Source organism: Girardinichthys multiradiatus, chromosome 1 (genome assembly GCF_021462225.1).
Source record: "Girardinichthys multiradiatus isolate DD_20200921_A chromosome 1, DD_fGirMul_XY1, whole genome shotgun sequence".
NCBI classification, from domain to species: domain Eukaryota; kingdom Metazoa; phylum Chordata; class Actinopteri; order Cyprinodontiformes; family Goodeidae; genus Girardinichthys; species Girardinichthys multiradiatus.
Genome location: NC_061794.1, coordinates 31,559,008 through 31,578,790, shown reverse-complemented (window position 1 = coordinate 31,578,790; position 19,783 = coordinate 31,559,008). Strand labels below are relative to the sequence as shown.

Sequence of the window (19,783 nt, the reverse complement as noted above, 5' to 3'; positions counted from 1 at the left end):
ACACGCCTGTGCACGGTGGCTCTGGATGTTTCTACTCCAGACTCAGTCCACTGCTTCCGCAGGTCCTCCAAGGTCTGGAATCGGCCCTTCTCCACAATCTTCCTCAGGGTCCGGTCACCTCTTCTCGTTGTGCAGCGTTTTCTGCCACACTTTTTCCTTCCCACAGACTTCCCACTGAGGTGCCTTGATACAGCACTCTGGGAACAGCCTATTCGTTCAGAAATTTATTTCTGTGTCTTACCCTCTTGCTTGAGGGTGTCAATAGTGGCCTTCTGGACAGCAGTCAGGTCGGCAGTCTTACCCATGATTGGGGTTTTGAGTGATGAACCAGGCTGAGAGTTTTAAAGGCCTCAGGAATCTTTTGCAGGTGTTTAGAGTTAACTCGTTGATTCAGATGATTAGGTTCATAGCTCGTTTAGAGACCCTTTTAATGATATGCTAATTTTGTGAGATAGGAATTTTGGGTTTTCATGAGCTGTATGCCAAAATCATCCGTATTAAGACAATAAAAGACCTGAAATATTTCAGTTAGTGTGCAATGAATCTAAAATATATGAATGTTAAATTTTCATCATGACATTATGGAAAATAATGAACTTTATCACAATATGCTAATATTTTGAGAAGGACCTGTATATTTCTTAGTGTATTTGAATGTGCACAAATTTTATTAAGGTACGTTTAGGGTGCTTTTGTAATCTGTGCAATCACCTCCTCCTCTTGCTTTCCTTGTTGACAATCAGTTATGTTTTGTCCTTCTGTTCCATCAGTGTTACAACCCTGTTTGTAGCCCTATGTTTTCTTTGTCTTTAATCAATTTCACATGTTTTCAAGAAGACTATTTAGAAGCTTTGGGTTTGAAACTCATTCCAGCGTTTAGCAATGCTACTCTTTGTGTTTGCATTGGTATTTCTTTGCACATTAATCAGCTTATGTGGTGTTCCACTGCATTTAGGCTGACAAAACAGTTTGTTTTGTATGTTTTTTGAAAACATTCATTTGTTTTGAACAAATTTGCTTGTTGCATACTAAGTGTACTTAAAGTACCTTTGGGCAGGTATCCCTGATTGAAAAACAATGAGATTTTGCGGAAAGCCAGCCTTGAATGCATTGATGTCTTGAGGACAGCATTGAGATATGCATTGGCTTACCCTCTTGTATATAGGTTTAAATAAACATTCACAGCAACATGAATGGTAACTGGGATGTTAATAAGTCAGCCAGGTTTGTGTCTCATGAACAAACATCATTTGTAATATTTAGGATTAAAACCTGAAGAGACTGTTTCTAAAGGCATTGGTGTGAAATTACATTTGTACATGTAACGAACATTAAAATGAGCGCATGTTGTTTTTAAACAGGGTTTTATAATTTTCTGTGAGCCCTAATAAGGAGCATTGTTATCATTTTTATAGTGCATTGCCATGCATGAAGAAAATTGCTTAAGCACATTTTAATAAATGCAGTATGTAAAATGTTTATTTAAATGTTGTGGCTTTAAAATATTTACCATGAGCAGCTATTACAGGTCGGTTCATCCTCTTGTGGTATCATTTGGTTAACGTTTTATACTGTGTGAATCTACTCTGTTCCTTCGAAATTTCTGTCTCCAGACGTTTGAAAGATGAATTTCAAACATTCATTTGTTTCCCAAGATGGTTACAACCCCACATTTCTACCTCACTGATATAAATCAAATGTATTAACGACTGAACTCTTGTTTCTGCATTCCAGCCTCTGAGGCTAGCTTCTCTGAAGCCATGCATTTTATTTCATTTAAATAAACAGATATTCACCTAATGTAGCAGGACTGATTTTGTTCATGCTCCAGAGGAAGTTTTACAGTGTTTTTTTTTTAGATAATTATCCAAAATGTTTTTAAAAATTGGCTCAAAAGAGGGAGGGAACAGTTATACACCCTGGAGAGGTCGTCAGTCCATCACAAGGCAGCACAGTGCCATACAGAACAAAGAATCAATGCACACACTCACTCGTAAGGGTAATTTAGAAAGACCAGGTAACCTAACATGAATATTCTTTGACTGTGGGAGGAAGCCGGAGTACCTGGAGAGAACCCACTCATGCACTGGGAAAACATGCAAACTCCATGCAGAAAAACTCCAGGCTGGTATTTGAAGGCCTGCAAGGCAACAGTTTTACCAACTGTGTCACCATGCAGCCCATATAGGCCTTTTGTAAATTAATAAGTTGAAAGCTGGTTTGATATTCTAATTCTGCGCTAAATTAAAGCTGTATTTCATATTTTAAGGACTCTCCATTTAATCGGCTCTAGGGGAAAATGTAAAATACCTAGAATGGTCAAACATGAACTGTTTTTTTTTTTTTTTACACTAAGCAGAGATTCTTTAAACAGTTTGAGATTAATCAAATCTTAATCCATTTGTTTAAAAAATGGCCATTGTCATCAAGACTATCCTAGATTGAGAAAAGCATGAAAACTGCAATATATAAATTGGTCTAACCTGGACTGAATTATATTATTAAACTAAGATTGTATCTGTGAAACTTATATGTAAAAAAATGAAAAAAGGCATTTTTTTAAAAGTAGCTAAAATATCCTGTCTTCTTTTATTATTCTCATGTACATAATCAGAGGCAGAATGAGGCGTTTGCCCAGGGTTGGATTTATGCAAAACATCTGAAGCATCCCCTGGGTTTCATTTTGGGGTATCAGAGTAAAGGGGATTAAAAACAAATGCACATCACACTTTCCAGGGCTTTGCTTGAAAGAAGTGTTTGATTTTATGTGCGTCCGCTGCAGAAAATCCCAGTAGAATTTATTTAAGGCAAAATGTTTTAAGTATAAATGTAAAAGGGTGCAGAAAGTTACTTTTCAGTGCATTTAAACTGTGGAATGGCGTTTTTTTTTTTTTTTAAATCACAACATCATCCTGAATATACATGTTCTATGAATCAAGGTGACTCCGATTAACCCAAAATAAAGTTTAACTGTCCTTATAGGATTTATCTGACATTTCCTTTACTGGATTGCCTGCTAGAGCAAAAGGTGTCTAAGGATCTCATGGTTGAAAGAACTTCATCAGAAAACTGGTACAAAAGCGGCATGCAAATTCAGGCTCTGTTGGACAGAAATGACATAATTGAAACTCTCATACACAATACACGGCATGTGACGCAGATTGTTGACGTTCTACGTCAGTTAACCACCATGAGCTGACGGTACATTCAATTCAATTCAAACATACTTTATTAATCCCAAAGGGAAATTAAATAAGATAAACATGTAGTTTTAATGATACATTTTATTATTGCGACTGCAATAGCGAATTTATCACTACAAGTACCGTCAGCTCGTCGTGTTTAACTGGCGTAGCAGAACGTCATCAATCTGCGTCAAATGCTGTGTAGGTGTGCTTGTGCGACTTCAAGTAAGCAAGATTGTGCTGTAAATAGATTAAAATGCCAATGAAAGGGAGGTATCCGATCAGAAGGACGCTGGAGTATCTCCAGAAGGGCGACATCATCTTCAAAAACAAGGTGAAGATTATGACGGTGAACTACAACACACACGGAGAGCTCAGCGAAGGAGCAAGGTCAGAGCTACCGGCTTAGCATCAGAGAAACACCATGGGTTTGCATCCACATTACACGGCAGAAATCACATATGGTGTAATCCATGGGGAGTGTTACAGTTTACACGAATCCCCACGTCCCTGCTTACTGTGAAACTGTTGTCTCCTCTTATGTCCTCCAGGAAGTTTGTGTTCTTCAACATGCCCCAAATTCAGTACAAGAACCCCTGGGTCCAAATAATGATGTTCAAGAACATGACGCCGTCGCCCTTCCTGAAGTTTTACCTGGGTGTGTGTGTGTGTGGTGGTCTCACATGTTGGCTGAGGATTGCTTTAGATGCTGCATTAGCGCTGAGCTTGACTCCGTCCGTCTCTTTGTTTAGATGATGGTGAACAAGTTCTGGTGGATGTGGAGGGAAAGGACCACAAGCGAATCTCACAACATGTTAAGAAGATTTTGGGCAAATCAGAGTAAGTATGGACGATGTTTTAAGGGTTTATTTACCTATAGATGTGAACAAGCGATAAAGATAAGTAAAAAAAAAAAAAAAAATCAGATTTTATTGCATTAGCATAATGTTGAAGAGAAAAGTTTGGAAAAAGCTGACGTTTTTAGTTTCAGAGCATTTAATTTGTGGGGGTAATCCAATGTTTCTCTTCTCGACTCTTTAAAATGGGAAAGACAAGAGAACTTGCCACTCAAGTGTTCATCTCAATAACTCAGCAAGTATTCGCCTTAACTTTGTCATAGGCTGTCAGATAAATAATTAAAAGGGTTTAAACAACTGGAACTGTGACAAAACAAGACTGGTTGAGGACTTGGGATCATCTATCCTTGTTCTGATTTACTGTAAAATAAGAAATACATTTTATTATATTGATCATTTTTAATTCGGTATGTTTGCAAACCCCCAAATCAGGCCAAAAACCATTTGAGATTGTGGTGCTGTTTGTACAATATTTTCCACTGTAGGTTCCATGGGAGCATCAGTAAGTACACATTTATTTAAAAGTATGACTCAATGCAACTGTTGTGAGGGTTGTGAAAGTTTGCAATAAATGCCTCAAAATATCAGGATAAAATTCTATTTATCTTTACCCAGATTTATGTTTTCACTATGCACAGTGAAGAGGATTGTAGGTAAGGTTAAAAAAAAACATCTCCAAAGCTCTCTGTTAGTGAACAGTAGAGGGTGACACGGGAGTGGATTTTCTCTCCTGTCCCATCCCGCTCCCACAGAAAAATGTCTTGTCCCATCCCAATCCCAGGCCAGCATAACGAAAAAAATCCTGTCCCGTCCCACTCCTGGTAAATTGATTCCCACTCCCATCCCGCTCCCATTCAGAACGACTCCCACTCCTGTGACTCTCCCATTGCTGTTTTCTTCATTTAGTCTTTTGGCAATTTCTTTCTTTGAAGGACCAGTTAGGTCCCTGTTTTTAGCTGTAGTAAAGGCCAGTTAAAGTAAAAAGAATAATAATGAAGAAATAATAAAATATCAAACAAGGAAACAGACCATGCCTATCTTAGCTGAATAAACAAAATGTGCATAGTTGTATTTTACTCATTTATTAAGTGATTGTTTCCTTTGAATAATGACATTACTTTTATGTTTCAAGTTGCTGAAACGAAAGAAAATTGCACCTAGCAAGAGAACTGTACTTGTTGAACAAAAGGACAAAAAGGCATTACCTTCATAATTTAGAAACTGTACCTCAATTCTAATCTCCCCTCGGGGATCAATAAAGTATCTTTGAATTGAATTGAATTGAATCAATGGTTCACAGCCCTGGTCCTCAGGGACCCCTTCTCTGCAAGTTTTAGATGTGTGTCTGCTCCAGAACACCTGATACAAATTCTGACATGACCTCCTATACAGGCATCAAGAATGGAGGGTCTAACTGGACAAAATTAATACAATAAAATCATCATTAAATAAATAAATGTTGTGAATGTCCCATAAGTGAAGTGAATGTAACATGAAAGAAATGTAACATTAAATATGCCATTAAATTAAAGGTACCATTTATTTATTTAATACATCATTAGAAACAATAAATGTACCATTATATCATGAAATGGACTATTATGCAATTAAATATGCCACTGAATAATTAAGTATAATTTTAAAGACGACATGACGTAATTAGTGGTGCACTTAATATTTAACGATGTATTAAATAAATTGTACATTTAATGGTACATTCAATTTTTTTCTATTTCCCAACATATTTATTTAATATCTTCCCTTGGTGAAGCCTTTCTACAGAGTCCGCGAGGGGACATGGGGGGATTTTTTCTTTTTTATGTCCCCACGCAATAGTCTTTGCGTTATTTCGCAATACTTTGTGGGATAGTTTCCAAACCAGATAACTGCAAAAATGAAACAAACACTACACCCGTTTTTGAGATTTATTGAGTTTTATTTTGAAATCGGCCTTAAATAAAATTATCTTCAATCAGACTAAAAGACAGTTTTTATCCACAAGCTGTCAAACAAACTACTGAACTCTGGACCATAAAACTGCACGAAACCACATCTGTGACACTTTATTTCCTTATTACTGCTGCATGATGTGTACTTTTTTTTTGTACGCCATTAGTGTTTTTGTTTTTATCGTGATTTGAACGGTTCTTCTTATCCTAAGCATTTAATCGCATTGTTTACTGCGTGTTAACCTGCATATGACAAATAAACCATATCATTGACATATCAGTGCTGTTTGTTTTATGAGCAGTTTGTCATCTGTGCTGCTGTTCCAAAATGCCGAACGCAGAAGTATTGCGTGGAGACGCAAAATAAATAAATTTCCCTATGTCCCCTCACGGGCTTCCGTACCTTACCTCTTAAATCTTTACAGCACATGCAGCAATTTTGTTGGTCAGATGAGACTTGACACATGATGGTACTTTTGGTTTGATGAATGAAGAGATGCAGGGTTGATTTAATCCAGAATTTGCCTAACCAGTGTCCCTTAATCACTGGTGAACTTGATTACGACTAAACACGTTTTACAAGCAGCAGACTGCGTGTTAAAACCGCTGCATTCAACTCTCCTGAAGTTCGGTCATATTTGCGACTTTCCTGTCAGCTCTATGAGTTTAATAGATCCTTAAAGTCCTTATTTCTGACTTTACGTTACAAATCCAATTTTACCACGTCCAGTTCTCCACCTGCGTTTGCTCCCTCCATCCTGAACGCAGGTGGAAAACATCGAGCAGAAGCACTGTTGGCTTGTGGGTCGTGTAGTTCATTTGACTCGCATTATAGTATAGGCTTCTTGGAAAAAAACTACACAATGGCGACGTCGATCCAAGTTTTTTTTTCTTAAAGTTTATAACAAAGTCTCTATTTTACATTTCCAAAGACAATTGATCCTAGTTTATTTTCCCTCCTATTGGTTAGCTCCCGTTAATTTTTTTATCCTGTACCGTCCCAATCACGTGATCTTTACTGATGCTGTCTCCCGTCCCGCGGGATTCCCGAAAAAATATCAGCCTCTAGTGAACAGTAGCAAAGAGTGACATTTTGGGGTCACCAAGTCTCCCTGGCAGCTATTAGATGCCATCTACATGGCAACCAGTTGTTTAGGAGGTATGCCAGGAAAGTTTTTTCTTTCATACCAACACAAATGTAAAAATGTAAAGCTTGCTAACCAGTACTGCGACTTTAACTGGAACTGTTTGCTTAGGTCAGACGAGATTGAGCTTTACTGCAACAATCACGTCATGTGGGTCTGGTGTGAAACAAAAGCACCTCATACCCAGTGTTAAGCACAGTAGAGGTTTTGTGATGCTGTGGGCCTCTTTTTCTTCCAAATACCGTGGAAAGATGGACTGTAGAGCATCACAAACTCTTTGAAATACTCATCAAGGGAACTCTCATAGTAAACAGAAATTGGGGAATAATTGGGTCTTCAACAGGATAATGATCCAAAACATGAGGCCAAATCATCAAACACGGGTTCAGCAAATAGAACCTGTGGGGCTAGCTCAAAGGAAGAGTGCCTAAAGGGAGGATTCAAGACTCTGGAGGATCTAGAGAGATTGTTCGTAGAGGAATGGTGACGGATACCTCTCTGTGTGCTCCAACCTTCAAAATGTTATAGGTTAAAACAAGTGCTGCAGAAGATGGTTGTAAACAGGTATTAACAGGAGGGGGACTAACAGTCCTGCCAATCAATTTAATGTTTTCCTACATTCTTCAGCATCAGATTATGCAACTGCAGTAAACGACGAGTTTATTTTAAGGACTTTTACACATCCTTACAAAAGGTGTAAACAAATTAGTTTGAATTTCTAGATGGTCTTTAAAGAACTATACATAAGTAGATAATCTGGAGAAGCATCAGGATTTTTACTCGAACAGGTTTCTTACTGAAGGAGCTAAAGTAAAACAGCTTTTTCCAGATTAAAGGTCTAGAACATGTTGGAAAAGTTCATTGTAGAAAAATATCATTTTATTAAGAACCCAAAGATGGCAGAATTATGCTCAATTGCCCCATTTAGTTATGACAGTGTGCTGCTGAGCCAAAGTGCACAGCACAAGTGGTCTGACCAGAATTCAGCCTTGATAAAAGCTAATATTCGGTAAAAAAAAAAAAAAGGCCCATCCATATTGAGACAGCCTGTTAATGCAGCTGTTCCTCTCTCCTCTCTCTGCAGAGAAGTGCTGCAAGCGGAAGCTCAAGCCAAGATGCAGGCATCCAACCCTGCCAACTTCGGCCCAAAGAAGTACTGTCTGAGGGAGTGCATCTGTGAGGTGGAGGGCCAAGTGCCATGTCCCAGCACCACGCCGCTGCCAAAGGAGATGACGGGCAAATATCGAGCCAAGATGGCAGAGTCACAGGAGTGAGAAGCTGAGCTGCAGACTTTTTGTTGCTTCTTTGGACATTATTTTGGCTGTTTTTGTCATGATGACTGTATAAAAGGAGTGACTATTATCACACTGACTTTTGACATCCAGACAATCTCTGTATATTGTTAATATTCAACTAAAATCCATCCAACCCTCAATATCTCTTCGATACTCTGAGCAATTTGTAATTTAACCGGGAGGAGGCCCAGGGGACGGTCCAGGACACGCTGGAGGGACTATGTCTCTCGGCTGGCCTGGGAACGCCTTGGGCTCCCCCCGGAGGAACTGGAAGAGGTGTCTGGGGAGAGGGACGTCTGGGCGTCTCTGCTGAGTCTGCTGCCCCCGCGACCCGGTCCCAGATAAAGCGGAAGATGACGAGTACGAGAAAGTAAACATAAAGTTAAAACAGATATTTATAGATTGGTACGGCTCACATGGATCTAAGCTCGGATGAAGCCATTTGTTGTAGCAGGTCTCGATGCCAAACTGCAGGTCATCTTATGCATGTATAGGCAGGCTTGACACGTGCATAATCCATATGGGACGACTCCTGCTACCTCTTCTACCACGGTCCTAATGCTGGAAACATAAACGCATCCCATGTGGTCCTACTTTACCACTAGTGGATCAATGCTATTTTTGCACTAGGATGACTCATTCAAAGCTAATCTAGTTTTAATGTGATTGATACTAGTGCATCTCAGTAAATGGAAATATTGTTAAAAAGGTAATTCAGTAATTGAGTTCAAAGAGTCACGCTGTGATGTATTTTGTGTTATGGTTTACAGCTAAATTTAAAATCATAAGAAGTTAAGAAAGTCCAAGTTTCTCAGCTTTCCTTTAGCAGCACACCGTAGCTTCTCTGTGTGGTTTGATCAGGTCAGTTTGCTGGCCAATCAAGCAATGGTACCATGGTAATTGAAGCTGGCACTTTTGGCAGTTGCCAGGTCCTGCTGAAAAATGAAATTAGCATCTCCATAAAGCTTGTCAGTAGAGGGTGGAATAAGATGCTCTAATATTTCCTGGTACATAGCTACTCTGAGTTTGGACTTGATTAAACATAGTGGACTGACACCTGCAGATGACATGGCAAGCCATCACTAACTCAAAACTTTATACTGGACTTCAAGCAATTTCAATTCTGTGCCTCTCCACTCCTTTTTTATACGTTGGGGTTTTGATGTCCAAATGAAGTCTAAAAAGGACTTTGGACCATTGGGTAGCAGTCCAGCCCTTTTCCTCCTCTTTCTTGGTTCAGGGGTGACTTGACACTGAACAGCTGTAGCCCATGTCCAGGGCAGCTAGTGTGTGGTGGCTGTTGGAAGCTCTGACTCCACCTGCAGTCCACATCTCCCCTACTCTTGAGTGCCCTTTGCTTCACAATTCTCCTAAGGTTAATTGGGGCCTGCTGCTTATCAACCTTTTTCTACCACACTTCTACCTTCCACTAAACCAGCAGTAGCTTGTTGTGGCTCAACTTCCTTGTGGAGATTGACAGTGACTGTCTGCTGAACGGTCAACTCAGCAGCATTACCTATGATTGGGTGGGCCATAACATTTCTGTATTGAAAACTTTTTTTTTATAGAAACTGAATTTTGAGGTTTTATTAGTTGTAAGCCAAAATCATCAAAATTGGTGGAAATGAATTTTGTAACTAGTGAGATGCACATGTGATGTAGTTTTTAGCTGCCTATTAGACAGATCAGTTGCATAGAAAAAAACATTACAAAATATTGTTACAGAGTGATTTATTGGTGTTGAGGAGTTACCTCTAGTTATTAAAGTAACGGTTGTGAGTTATTGTACTGCTAACACAGATCTAAGGAATTCACCTCACAAAAGTATTTAGTGCCACATCTTAGTCTGATGATCTGCAGATAAACACGATAAGAAAACGGAAAACCTGACAGGAAGCACATCGACAAATTCAACTTGGGACAAACATAGCAGCGCTGGATCATAATACTGCTGGCATTCATGTAGTGTTAGCGTACATCTAACAAAGTATTTGAAATTTTCTTAGATCATCACGTATTTCTAGACGCACAGATTTCAGCACTTAATACTCTTTCTACAGTGTCCCTTGTTAAATAGTGTTGTTGTGTTAAGTACATACAGATCTAGTGTCAGATTAACTCTGGATTAAAGGTCTAGAGAGAGAACCTGCACCATGAGCAGGCCCAGGAGAGCAGGAAGACGAGACCAGCCATGAGCTTAACATCAAACAGCCGCACAAGGCTCACTGTAAACAAAAACAACACCTCAACCTGTAAGGTCACATGGCAGCACGAGAACAATTTGTTTTCTGACTTTGTTGGCGTTTGGTGGAATCACAAATGATTTTTTTTCTCTAGAAACAAAGTGCATTAAAAGCAGTTTATCAAGCAGAAACTCATTTGACCAAAACTTTCAGCTAAAGCTTTTATACAAAGAGTTTGAATTTAGATTAATAGGGAAAAATCACTTAACTGCATATTCTACTACCCAAATATTTCTGCCACTGTTATTCTGTCAAATATGCAGTTCTAAGCTTAAACTTATTAGCACAACAAGTGTCCACCTAAAAAATGACTTTATGATGTGAAATGTACCTTTAACTCTTGATAGAAACCTATAGGGGAACATGCGTCACATCAACAATCAGTTAATTTGTTGTGATTTCAATTATTTTAATTTTAAGGTCTGTTTACAGTCGCAGACCTAAAAGTTACCCCTTCACTGTGTTGTTCTTGGCCCAGAACAACACAGATCAGTTCTGTGCAAACATTCAGTTGGAAATGAACGAACACCGTAATGCACACATGCACAGGGCAGAGGTAAAACCTTTGGACTTTGCTCACAGCTTCAACTGCATAACCAAATCATACCATCAAGCTGATCCAAATAGCATTCTGCTGTCTTCCATTGTTCATCTTTGCATTGTTAGAACTTCATAAGTGTGCCTGAAGAAATAGATTAGATTTTCACTCTTAGTGCTCTAATTCGTGCATGGGTTGGATCTGAGCCCTATGCAGCCTTATACAGGGATAAATGATCTAGAAAGATGTTAGAAAATAAGGGACTGTTAACTCTAGGTACATATTTAATTAATCTGTGATGGGTTGATCGTTCCTAAAGTGAGTGAGCCTTGGAGGCCTTGGTAAATAGCAGGTGATTGGGGGCCAGAGTGTGTTAGTGCCTCTTTTTTTTCTGCTCCTGCAGAGTGAGCTGTAGCTCTTTGAGGTTCTCCGACAGGAGTTCAACCTCGTCGGGCCGCCCGCTGAGTTTAGCATCGAAGATGTAGGCCCTGATGTTGTCAATCTGCTGGAGCAGCAGTTCCTCCTCTATCATGTCCACGTCAGGCAAAGCCTCATCATTGGCGTCCCCATCAAAGGGGTTTGTCGAGGCCTCAGGCGAATTCCCAGCAGAGTTCATAAAGGGGTTACCTGCATCAGTGTCTTCCTCCTCAAAGGGGTTGCTTGGTGCAGTGTCGGCCTGTTTGTCCTCCTTTCTGTCTGCACCTTCCCCAAAAGGGTTGTATTCCTTCTTCCCGTTGGAAACTTCCAGGTGTTCCTTCTTGATGTCCTCAAAGAAGGGATTGGATGGATCATCTTCAGTGGGAGTGGAGTCCTCCTCTTCGAAAGGGTTAAAGGAGGCACTGCTCTGTCCTTCACCACTAGGGGGGGTTACATGCCCTCCTAAGCTTCTTAGTCTTGGAGGAGAATCCTCTTGTGATGTCAGAGAGGAGAGAGCCCTGACGGCTGGTGGACTTGCCTCTGTTTTCAAAGTCAGGATCTCTGTTGTTGTCTCCTCCTCTACCTGGTGATCTCCTGCTGGACTGATATCCAGAGATGGCTCCCAGGTGAAGGATGGCTGGGTTGAAATAAAAGTGGAGCCCCACTGCTCCCTCCCTTCCCTCTCCTGGGCCTCCAGGCGCTGGAGCTCCCCCTGCTGCAAGCTCTCCTCCTGAGCCAGTTTTTGAGAGAGTGCGATGGCCATTCTGGTCTGCTGCTGGTCGTATTCATCCTGCAGCTGACGCAAGTTCTCCTCCAACATGGCGACCTCATCTGTCCGTCGGGCCTCGCGTGCCTGACGGAGGAATGATTGAATGTTTTCAATCTGCTGTAGGAGGGGGTCTTCCAGCTCACTACGAGTGTGGACTGAGTCTGCAGAGGGCAGCCAGCCACCAGCTTTAGTCATGCGAGGCGCTCTAGGGCCCTGTGGCAACTCTCCGTTAGCCGGTGGACGCTTTTTCTCATACTCCTGCCTCCTCTTCAGAGTCTCTTGGGCTGCCTGTTGTCCAGGGAAAATTTGAACACATTTAGCAACTTGTCATCCCAGCGAAAGGAAATCATAGGTGTAGCTGTCTCACCTGTCTCTCTTGTTGGAGCCTCCTCTCTTGTTCCTGTTTCCTCTTCTGTTTTAGCTCTTCATATTTCTCCTTAGTGGGTAAAGACATCAGCCCCAACAGCTTCTCCTGGAAGAGCAACAACCAAAAACAATAAAAAAAATGATTTATTTCTCTAAAGGACGGGAAGTGATTTCCATCATGTCTGAAACACAGAAATGTTCCTGTCAAAATAAAGACACTAATAATCCATAACAAAATTAACTTATTGAGGTGGTCTCCCCTTTGCCATTAAAGTTTTCTTTTTTTTTAAACTTTTGATCAGAACTTTGACAACTTCCTTAGATTTGAATCAAACAGTCTTCAGTTTGTCTCACCTGGACAAACAGTGTGGCTGTGTAGCGTATCATCCTCTGTAGCTGGAGCACCTTCGGGTGTTGCTGCGGGTCATCCTTGACCCCCAGTGTTAAAATCCTCTTACTGTGAAGAAAATAATTAAGTTTCATCCTTCAGTTGTTTCAGATGTAAAAACCTCCATCATGAATAAAATGTACCTTAGAGCATCAATCAGTTCGTAGTATTTCTGCACTTCCAGCTTTAGTCCACCAGCAGTGTCCAGATTGTATGTGATTTCTCCAGCACTTTGAAATAAGGAAGTAAACCATTGTTCTCAGAATAAAAGTAAATCACAAAGGATTATTCTTTTAACTCAAACTTTTTTAATGTGGCTTACTTGAGGGATTCCGCCATTCGAATGTACTCTGGAGCCTTTTCCTCCACCTTCTCCATGCACATCCTGAGCCTCTGACAGTAAAACAAGGATTGTGAGCAGTAAACCCCAAAGAAAGATGATGAATGACAGGAAGGAGGCAACAGATCAAACTCAAAGAGAATCAGGAGCACAATTATTAAACCTACCTCATAAAGTTTCACTATATCTGGAACGTGATCCTTCTCTTCTAACTTCTGCTGCCTCTTCAGCAGCGTTTCCATGCAATGGTGACAGCAGCGAATCTTCTCGTCATCCTTCTCTTCTAATATGGAGGCTACGCTGCTCAAGCTGGTGATGCTGCCCCTCCTCGAGCCCATCCCACTGCCACCCCCCACTGCTGGTGGAGACTGGGACTGACTGGGGCTTCCAGGCACACACAGGGCATCTCGAGTCCCATTAATGAGCTTCTCTGTTTAAATATTTAAAGAACATGAGCAGAAACAACACACAAAACATGACTTTGGATTTCCAAGGTGGTGTTACGTACGGGCCAAAGGTAGGGGGACGAACTCCATGCACCTCCTGCACATGATGGATCCACAGAGCCGACAATGGTGCCGTCTGTTTCGGATGTTAAACTTATTTCCACAATCAGGACAGAAAGGGACATCTGAGTCACTCACCCAAGACACCAGAGACTTCTCAATGGCTGCATAACAGGAGGAACATTCTTTATTTGCTGTATTTATGTATTTGAGTTTATATGGTCAGAGAGCAGACAGGTTTTTGGAGGAAAACAAACCTCTGATTTTAGCAGCATCTGAGTTGGCCCGATCGAACGCCGTCAACTGAAACATCATTTGTTATGGTTAATGGTTGTGCTATTAAGTTAAAAAGAGCAGGAGGAAAAACATGTTTTCACCAATTTCTTCAGCTTTAGTGGGCAGACCTTTTCCAGTCTAATGATGAGCTTGTTGACTTCAATGACATAATGATCGATGCGGTCTGCCCGGTGTTTCTTAAACAGGTCCAGGTGACTTCTAGTTGCTCCTGTGGGAGGAAAATAAAGTGGAAAGATTTTCTACTGTTCCTTTATTTTTACGTTTATTTACACTTTTAAAGTATTAAATGTTTCTTAAACAATGTATTTTTCCTATCTTACCCAGTTCCTGAGGTTCCCACATATATGGGTCCACTCCACCATAATAGAAGGACTCATAACTGCCAGTGTCTGGCCGGTCATCTCCATCCCTCTTCAACAGTTTGTCTTTTGCTTTCTTCGCCTTCTGAACCAAACCTGAATACAAGTAAAACAGAAAAATTAAGCAACAAAACAGGCAAAATTTAGGAGAAAAAAAAAAAACACGAAAGTCAAAATTGCAAAGGTAAAGTCAGGCATAAATGAAACCCAAACTGACCAGAAACATTAATGAAGTGTTAGATAGCCAAGTTGATTATTATAGGAATATTACTGTGCTATTGCGAATAAAATCAGGTCCACTGTTTCGTGTTTTCACAGCTTCTTTTGTATAATAATGCATTAGATTTCTAGGCTGAAGATTAGCATTTTAAAAAGGCACTTGAGCACCTATAAAACTAATCTTTTCTGCAGGTGCAATCCTCTAAAGAAACCTAGAATTATCCCTTATAACAAAAATTCAAACTATAGCTGTGTTTTCTGAAAATTGCTGTATTGTTCATGTGATAATTTAGTGAGGTTCATTTCAATGTATTCATATTTATCAAGACGATTGGTCCTAATCATTTAGTTACTGTATATAGAATCCAAATTGGTCAAATTTCGATTCAGTTAGTTTGATTTTCAACTGCTTTTTGAACAGTTTGATTTTCTGCTATTGTGCATCTCTACACTGTACATACTCTTGAGCTGTCCTCGAACATGCCGATCATCCCCTGAGTGCTCCTCCTCATAGTGGCCTTGGAGTTGGTAGAAAGACTGAAGGTCCTTCAGGCACAGAGGGCAGAGAAAGCCCTCCTTTACTTCACCTGTGCCCTCGAAAGGTGGTGCATAGCTGGAGGCCATGACGACACTAGGAGCTTGCAGTGTTTAGGAGGAGGTGCAAGTTGCCATGATCCTGTTTGGGCCAACATGTCACAGGGTGTGTAATCTACCATCAGTTAGCTCCATAACCCCTGAGGCGGGAAAACAAATCAGCTGGGAAAATCCAGAAACTGTAGCAAAACACATCAAAATGAGGTGCCACACAGAAACACCCACACATGAAATCAATCAAATATCCACTGTTAACTTCCTAAAAAGTTCAGTTTAAAATTTTACTTTGTTGCAAAAGAGGAACACACAAGTATTTAAATTAACAACTGCACATTCATGTGTTGTAAAATATATTTCTTTAAGAATAAACAACATTTTTGTTATTAGTGGCACATTTTTTTAATCAGCTCCAGAGGAGGATAAAATTATGGAATCATGAACCAAAATAATAAACTGAAATTACAACAGATCAGCTCTGCAAGATGGACTGACCTGCACCTGTTTTTTTTGTTTCCCACTGTTTGCTGACCCACTCGCTGAGCTGAATAGTACAAAAATGAGATTTAGTATTTATCTCTGAATGTCTCTTTTCAATGATCATGATCGGAACATGTTTTGTTGTGTTTTAAATGTTGATTTACCTTTGGCTTTTCCAGTAAATAAGCCCAATTTCCCCAAGTTAAGGTCTTACAGTATAGCCACAATCACCAACTCCTTTTTCTACCTATTTGTTTTACAACTCTTCTGTTGTGCATTTTTTTTTGTTCGAGGCAGATTGCTTTGAGTTTTCCACCCTGGCACTTTGATGTTTTTCTTGGTCTACTTGGATGTTCCCCTATTAAAACCTTGACAGTTTATTTGTACTGAAATCATTTTACAACACTTTCAGTGGTTTCAACGCATGGCTCTATTGTTTGGGAAATGTTTGCTGTGAGTTTGCTGCAACAGCAAATTAAGAGATGCCAATGGTCTTTTTTAACTGCAGGGTCATTTGCATCATTAAACTTGTGCATTAAACCAGTACATGCATTCATTTTTTCCCACCTCAATGAGTAATTCCAGATTACATTTTTCCACTAATCTGAAAACACCATATTTTTACAAAGATTGAATGTTCAGCCTTTAGTGAAATAGGATTGTATTTCTGTTTTGCTACAAAATTAAACGACTGACAGAAGATCTACAAGCAGGAAACTATCTTTTTCAAGGGGATGTACCTAAACCCTATTTTAGTGTGTTTTTCAACACTTACTGCAATTATACCGGGCGACTTTTGTGTTGATGCATTAAACAGCTGTGCAACAAAATGTCCAGATTTATGTTTACACAGACTGCATGTTAGTGCGTCCCGCCCAATACGAAATAGTAGGTGGCCTGCTGATTATTATCTTAAAATCATAAAGTAGCGGTTTTATGGAGGAAGTTTAAAGGTCTGCGTTAACCTCAATACATTTCAAAGTGGCAATATTTGTTCAAAGAGACATATATATTTTATCTAATGCATACTGAAATTTAAGACGGATGTTTTCCCATATTTAAAATATTAGCTAAATGTAGCTCTGTCACCTCTTTACACCAAAGTCTACGAGAACAGTATAATTTGGCGTGTACTAATCTAACCGATGACACCTTGGTACGTCTTTTTTAAAGCCATCAGTTCGTCATTTTCAGGTTTGGTGTTGTGTCTAACTAAAATGTCCATTATAACATAAAGATAGCAACATAGCGTTAGCATAACATGGCTAATCTTCCTTTTCCTTTGCTTTTGTTTCTCCCACAGCGCAGCGAGAGGCACGATAACGAATAACTTCAACCAACACATAAACACATACTGACCCGTTAATCACCGGGGAGGATTATTTATAAGCATAAATGTGTCCGAGAATCAACGTGTTGTTGACAGTTTGGATTTTTCTTCTCAGCTCGGCTCCAGCGGCAGCCCCACCTGATCATGTGATTAGCCTCCCGCTGCTAAGGAAAGAGACGAAGGACAAACGACACGGAACGCGTTAATCGATTGTGCTTTTAGATGTGGAAGCAAAAGAAAATAACCATTTCCTCTATACATTCTACCTCGCTACGTTTGGGCAGGACATAGTAAACAATGTGCTTTAGTGGCCACTTTCAGTTGGAAGCAAGTGAGAGGAATTTATTTGAATAAAACTGATGTTATACATCCCTCCAACTTGTAGTTGACCTTTACCAGGTTTATCTGCGGGGCACTCAGCACAAATACTGTGTAAATGTTCGCTTTTTCACTGCGAGACTTGGTCAGAAGTCAGCCCTAGAAAGCAGCTCTGTGGGATTTTACAACAGCTCTTCAACCTCAGCCTAATGCAAGACAAAGTTTCAGTGTTGTGGGAGAGCCCCTGTCTTGTTCCAGTACCAAAGAAAAACTTTGGTACTGTCCTTTATGACTATAGACATGTTGTCCTGACATCCCACATCACGAAGATCCTAGAGAGACTCCTGTTGTCCCACCTGAGTGAGCAAACAATAAAGACCACCTTCAGTTTGCTTAACGCTATGGAGTTGGAGTTGAAGATGCCATCATACACCTGCTTCAACAAACCCACTGTCATCTGGACAAAGCCAGCAGCACTGTGAGGATCATGTTCTTTGATTTCTCCAGTGCATTTAACACAATTCAACCTGATTTGCTTTGTCAGAAACTTCAGAAGACTCAGGTGGAGGTCTCAACAATCTCCTGAATCAAAGACCTGACAAACAGACCACAGTTTGTGAGACTGAAGGGTTGTGTGTCTAACCAGGTAGTCAGCAGTGAGGAGCACAACAGGGAATTGTGCTCTCACCATGCCTTTTCACTTTGTTCACTTAGACTTCCAGTACAAGACGAACTCTTGTCATCTGCCGAAATAGTTGGATGATTCTGCAGTTGTGAGGTGTATCAGAGATGGACAAGTTCAGGGAGCTGGTGGTCCGCTTTGTGGCACTGGGTAGAAACAGTCACTTCATCTTGAACGTGAATACAACAAAGGAGATGATTCTAGATTTTAGGCGAAACAAGAATAGGTCAAACAGTATTTCCATCACGAGAGAAGAAGTGGAGGTGGTGGAGGAATATAAATACCTCGGTGTTCACCTGAACAACAGACTGGAGTGGAGATGCAACTCTGTAGCCATCTACAAGAAGGGACAGAGCAGACTGTACTTCTTGAGGAAGCTTAGGAACTTGTGTGTTTGCAGCAAGATGCTGCATATCTTCTATAAGTCTGTTGTGGAGAGTGTGATCTCTTCTGCCATCATCTTTTGGGGTAGCAGCATCAGAGCCAGGAACTTAAAAAAGCTCAACATAAATAAAGAAGGCTGGCTCTGTTCTGGGGACTCCTCCAGAGCCTCTGGAGATCATTGTGCAAAGAAGGATTCTTCATAAAAAAAAGAACATCATAGAGAACCCTGAGCATCCTCTTCATGAGACTCATAGAACAACAGAGTGTCTTCAGTCAGAGGCTTCTTCAGATCTGCTGTAAGACAGAACGCTACAGGAGATCCTTTCTGCCCACTTCCATCGGCATCTACAACGGCTCTTTGAAGAAACCTGCATAATATGTGCATTACGAACAAATGAACAATATGAACATTTAATTTTCATTTGGGATTAATAAAGTACTTTTGAATGGAATTGATGTAGGAGCCATCTGTGTGTATGTCTTGTCTGAACTCCTCATAAAAAGGGGGCTGTGTTCATTGTAATTTGGGATTTCTCTTACATTTCAGTTAGAATCTCCCAGGTCCGATGCATATGTCTGTGATTCTGATACCAGCTTGACTGAAATAAAATCCTCATGTGCAGTAGTGTCCGCATAGTGTCCTCCTTGCTACTGATCAGCTGCTCAGGGTGGAACAGTTGCCGGTACGCCGCAGCACGCACCTCATTTAACGAGGGGCGGAAAACAAATAGGCACGCATCAAATAAGCTTTAATAAAACACATATTCAAATAGTTGATAACATCTGTTTGAATCAGTGGTGAGACTTACCAATGATGCTGTGCTCCAGGTCTTCAAAAATGACCATGGGAACATGCTATCCAGATCCGGTCTTGCTGAAGAAGGTATTGCAGGAATCATCTCCTCCTGGTCTTGTCGGGGGGGCATCTGTCTGTCTGTCTGGATTCCATGTTCCTGGTAATAAAGCTCCTAACAGGCAGTGCCTATCTGGACATCCGTCTGACCAATATCGATGGATTCACTCACGCTGGACAGAAAGAAAAAGATCGTCTTTAATTTGAGACATAGGTAAAACATATAATTTGACATCAAAGTGTCAAACTAAAACATTATAAAGCCAACTGAA

At 40.4% G+C, this 19,783-nt stretch overlaps 2 protein-coding genes across 6 annotated transcripts; one reads left to right on the top strand and one right to left on the bottom strand.

Moving 5' to 3' along the window:
• The first annotated feature begins 3,333 nt into the window (after window positions 1-3,333).
• Window positions 3,334-8,571, top strand: mrps25 (mitochondrial ribosomal protein S25). Its single transcript, XM_047365427.1, has 4 exons — window positions 3,334-3,575; window positions 3,737-3,843; window positions 3,938-4,025; window positions 8,221-8,571. The coding sequence occupies exons 1-4, from the start codon at window positions 3,442-3,444 to the stop codon at window positions 8,408-8,410; spliced, it is 519 nt and encodes a 172-aa protein (XP_047221383.1). The 5' UTR covers window positions 3,334-3,441; the 3' UTR covers window positions 8,411-8,571.
• Window positions 8,572-10,145: 1,574 nt separating this feature from the next.
• On the bottom strand, window positions 10,146-17,454 carry LOC124868295 (rabenosyn-5). Of its 5 annotated transcripts, XM_047365393.1 has the most exons (13): window positions 17,304-17,393; window positions 15,960-16,008; window positions 15,335-15,607; window positions 14,616-14,750; window positions 14,376-14,503; window positions 14,256-14,301; window positions 14,001-14,162; window positions 13,660-13,922; window positions 13,475-13,545; window positions 13,296-13,382; window positions 13,119-13,221; window positions 12,766-12,870; window positions 10,146-12,686 (listed from the first exon to the last, which is right to left on the bottom strand). In XM_047365393.1, the coding sequence occupies exons 3-13, from the start codon at window positions 15,495-15,497 to the stop codon at window positions 11,586-11,588; spliced, it is 2,364 nt and encodes a 787-aa protein (XP_047221349.1). In that variant the 5' UTR covers window positions 15,498-15,607; window positions 15,960-16,008; window positions 17,304-17,393; the 3' UTR covers window positions 10,146-11,585. The 5 variants fall into 5 exon arrangements, with proteins under 5 accessions (XP_047221349.1, XP_047221329.1, XP_047221368.1 ...); XM_047365373.1 differs by lacking the exon at window positions 15,960-16,008 and having other exon boundaries at window positions 17,304-17,454; XM_047365412.1 differs by lacking the exon at window positions 15,960-16,008 and having other exon boundaries at window positions 14,403-14,503; window positions 17,304-17,454.
• Between the last annotated feature and the right edge of the window lie 2,329 nt (window positions 17,455-19,783).

Excerpts from the sequence above, each read along its gene's own strand:
- mrps25 (XM_047365427.1), top strand. The coding sequence starts at position 3,442 with ATGCCAATGAAAGGGAGGTATCCGATCAGAAGGACGCTGGAGTATCTC. Across the intron at positions 3,844-3,937 it reads CTTCCTGAAGTTTTACCTGG|ATGATGGTGAACAAGTTCTG; the intron begins GTGTGTGTGTGT and ends CTCTTTGTTTAG. Across the intron at positions 4,026-8,220 it reads AAGATTTTGGGCAAATCAGA|AGAAGTGCTGCAAGCGGAAG; the intron begins GTAAGTATGGAC and ends CTCTCTCTGCAG.
- LOC124868295 (XM_047365373.1), bottom strand. The coding sequence starts at position 15,497 with ATGGCCTCCAGCTATGCACCACCTTTCGAGGGCACAGGTGAAGTAAAG. Across the intron at positions 14,302-14,375 it reads CACTAAAGCTGAAGAAATTG|TTGACGGCGTTCGATCGGGC; the intron begins GTGAAAACATGT and ends ATGATGTTTCAG. Across the intron at positions 13,546-13,659 it reads ATATAGTGAAACTTTATGAG|AGGCTCAGGATGTGCATGGA; the intron begins GTAGGTTTAATA and ends TTTTACTGTCAG.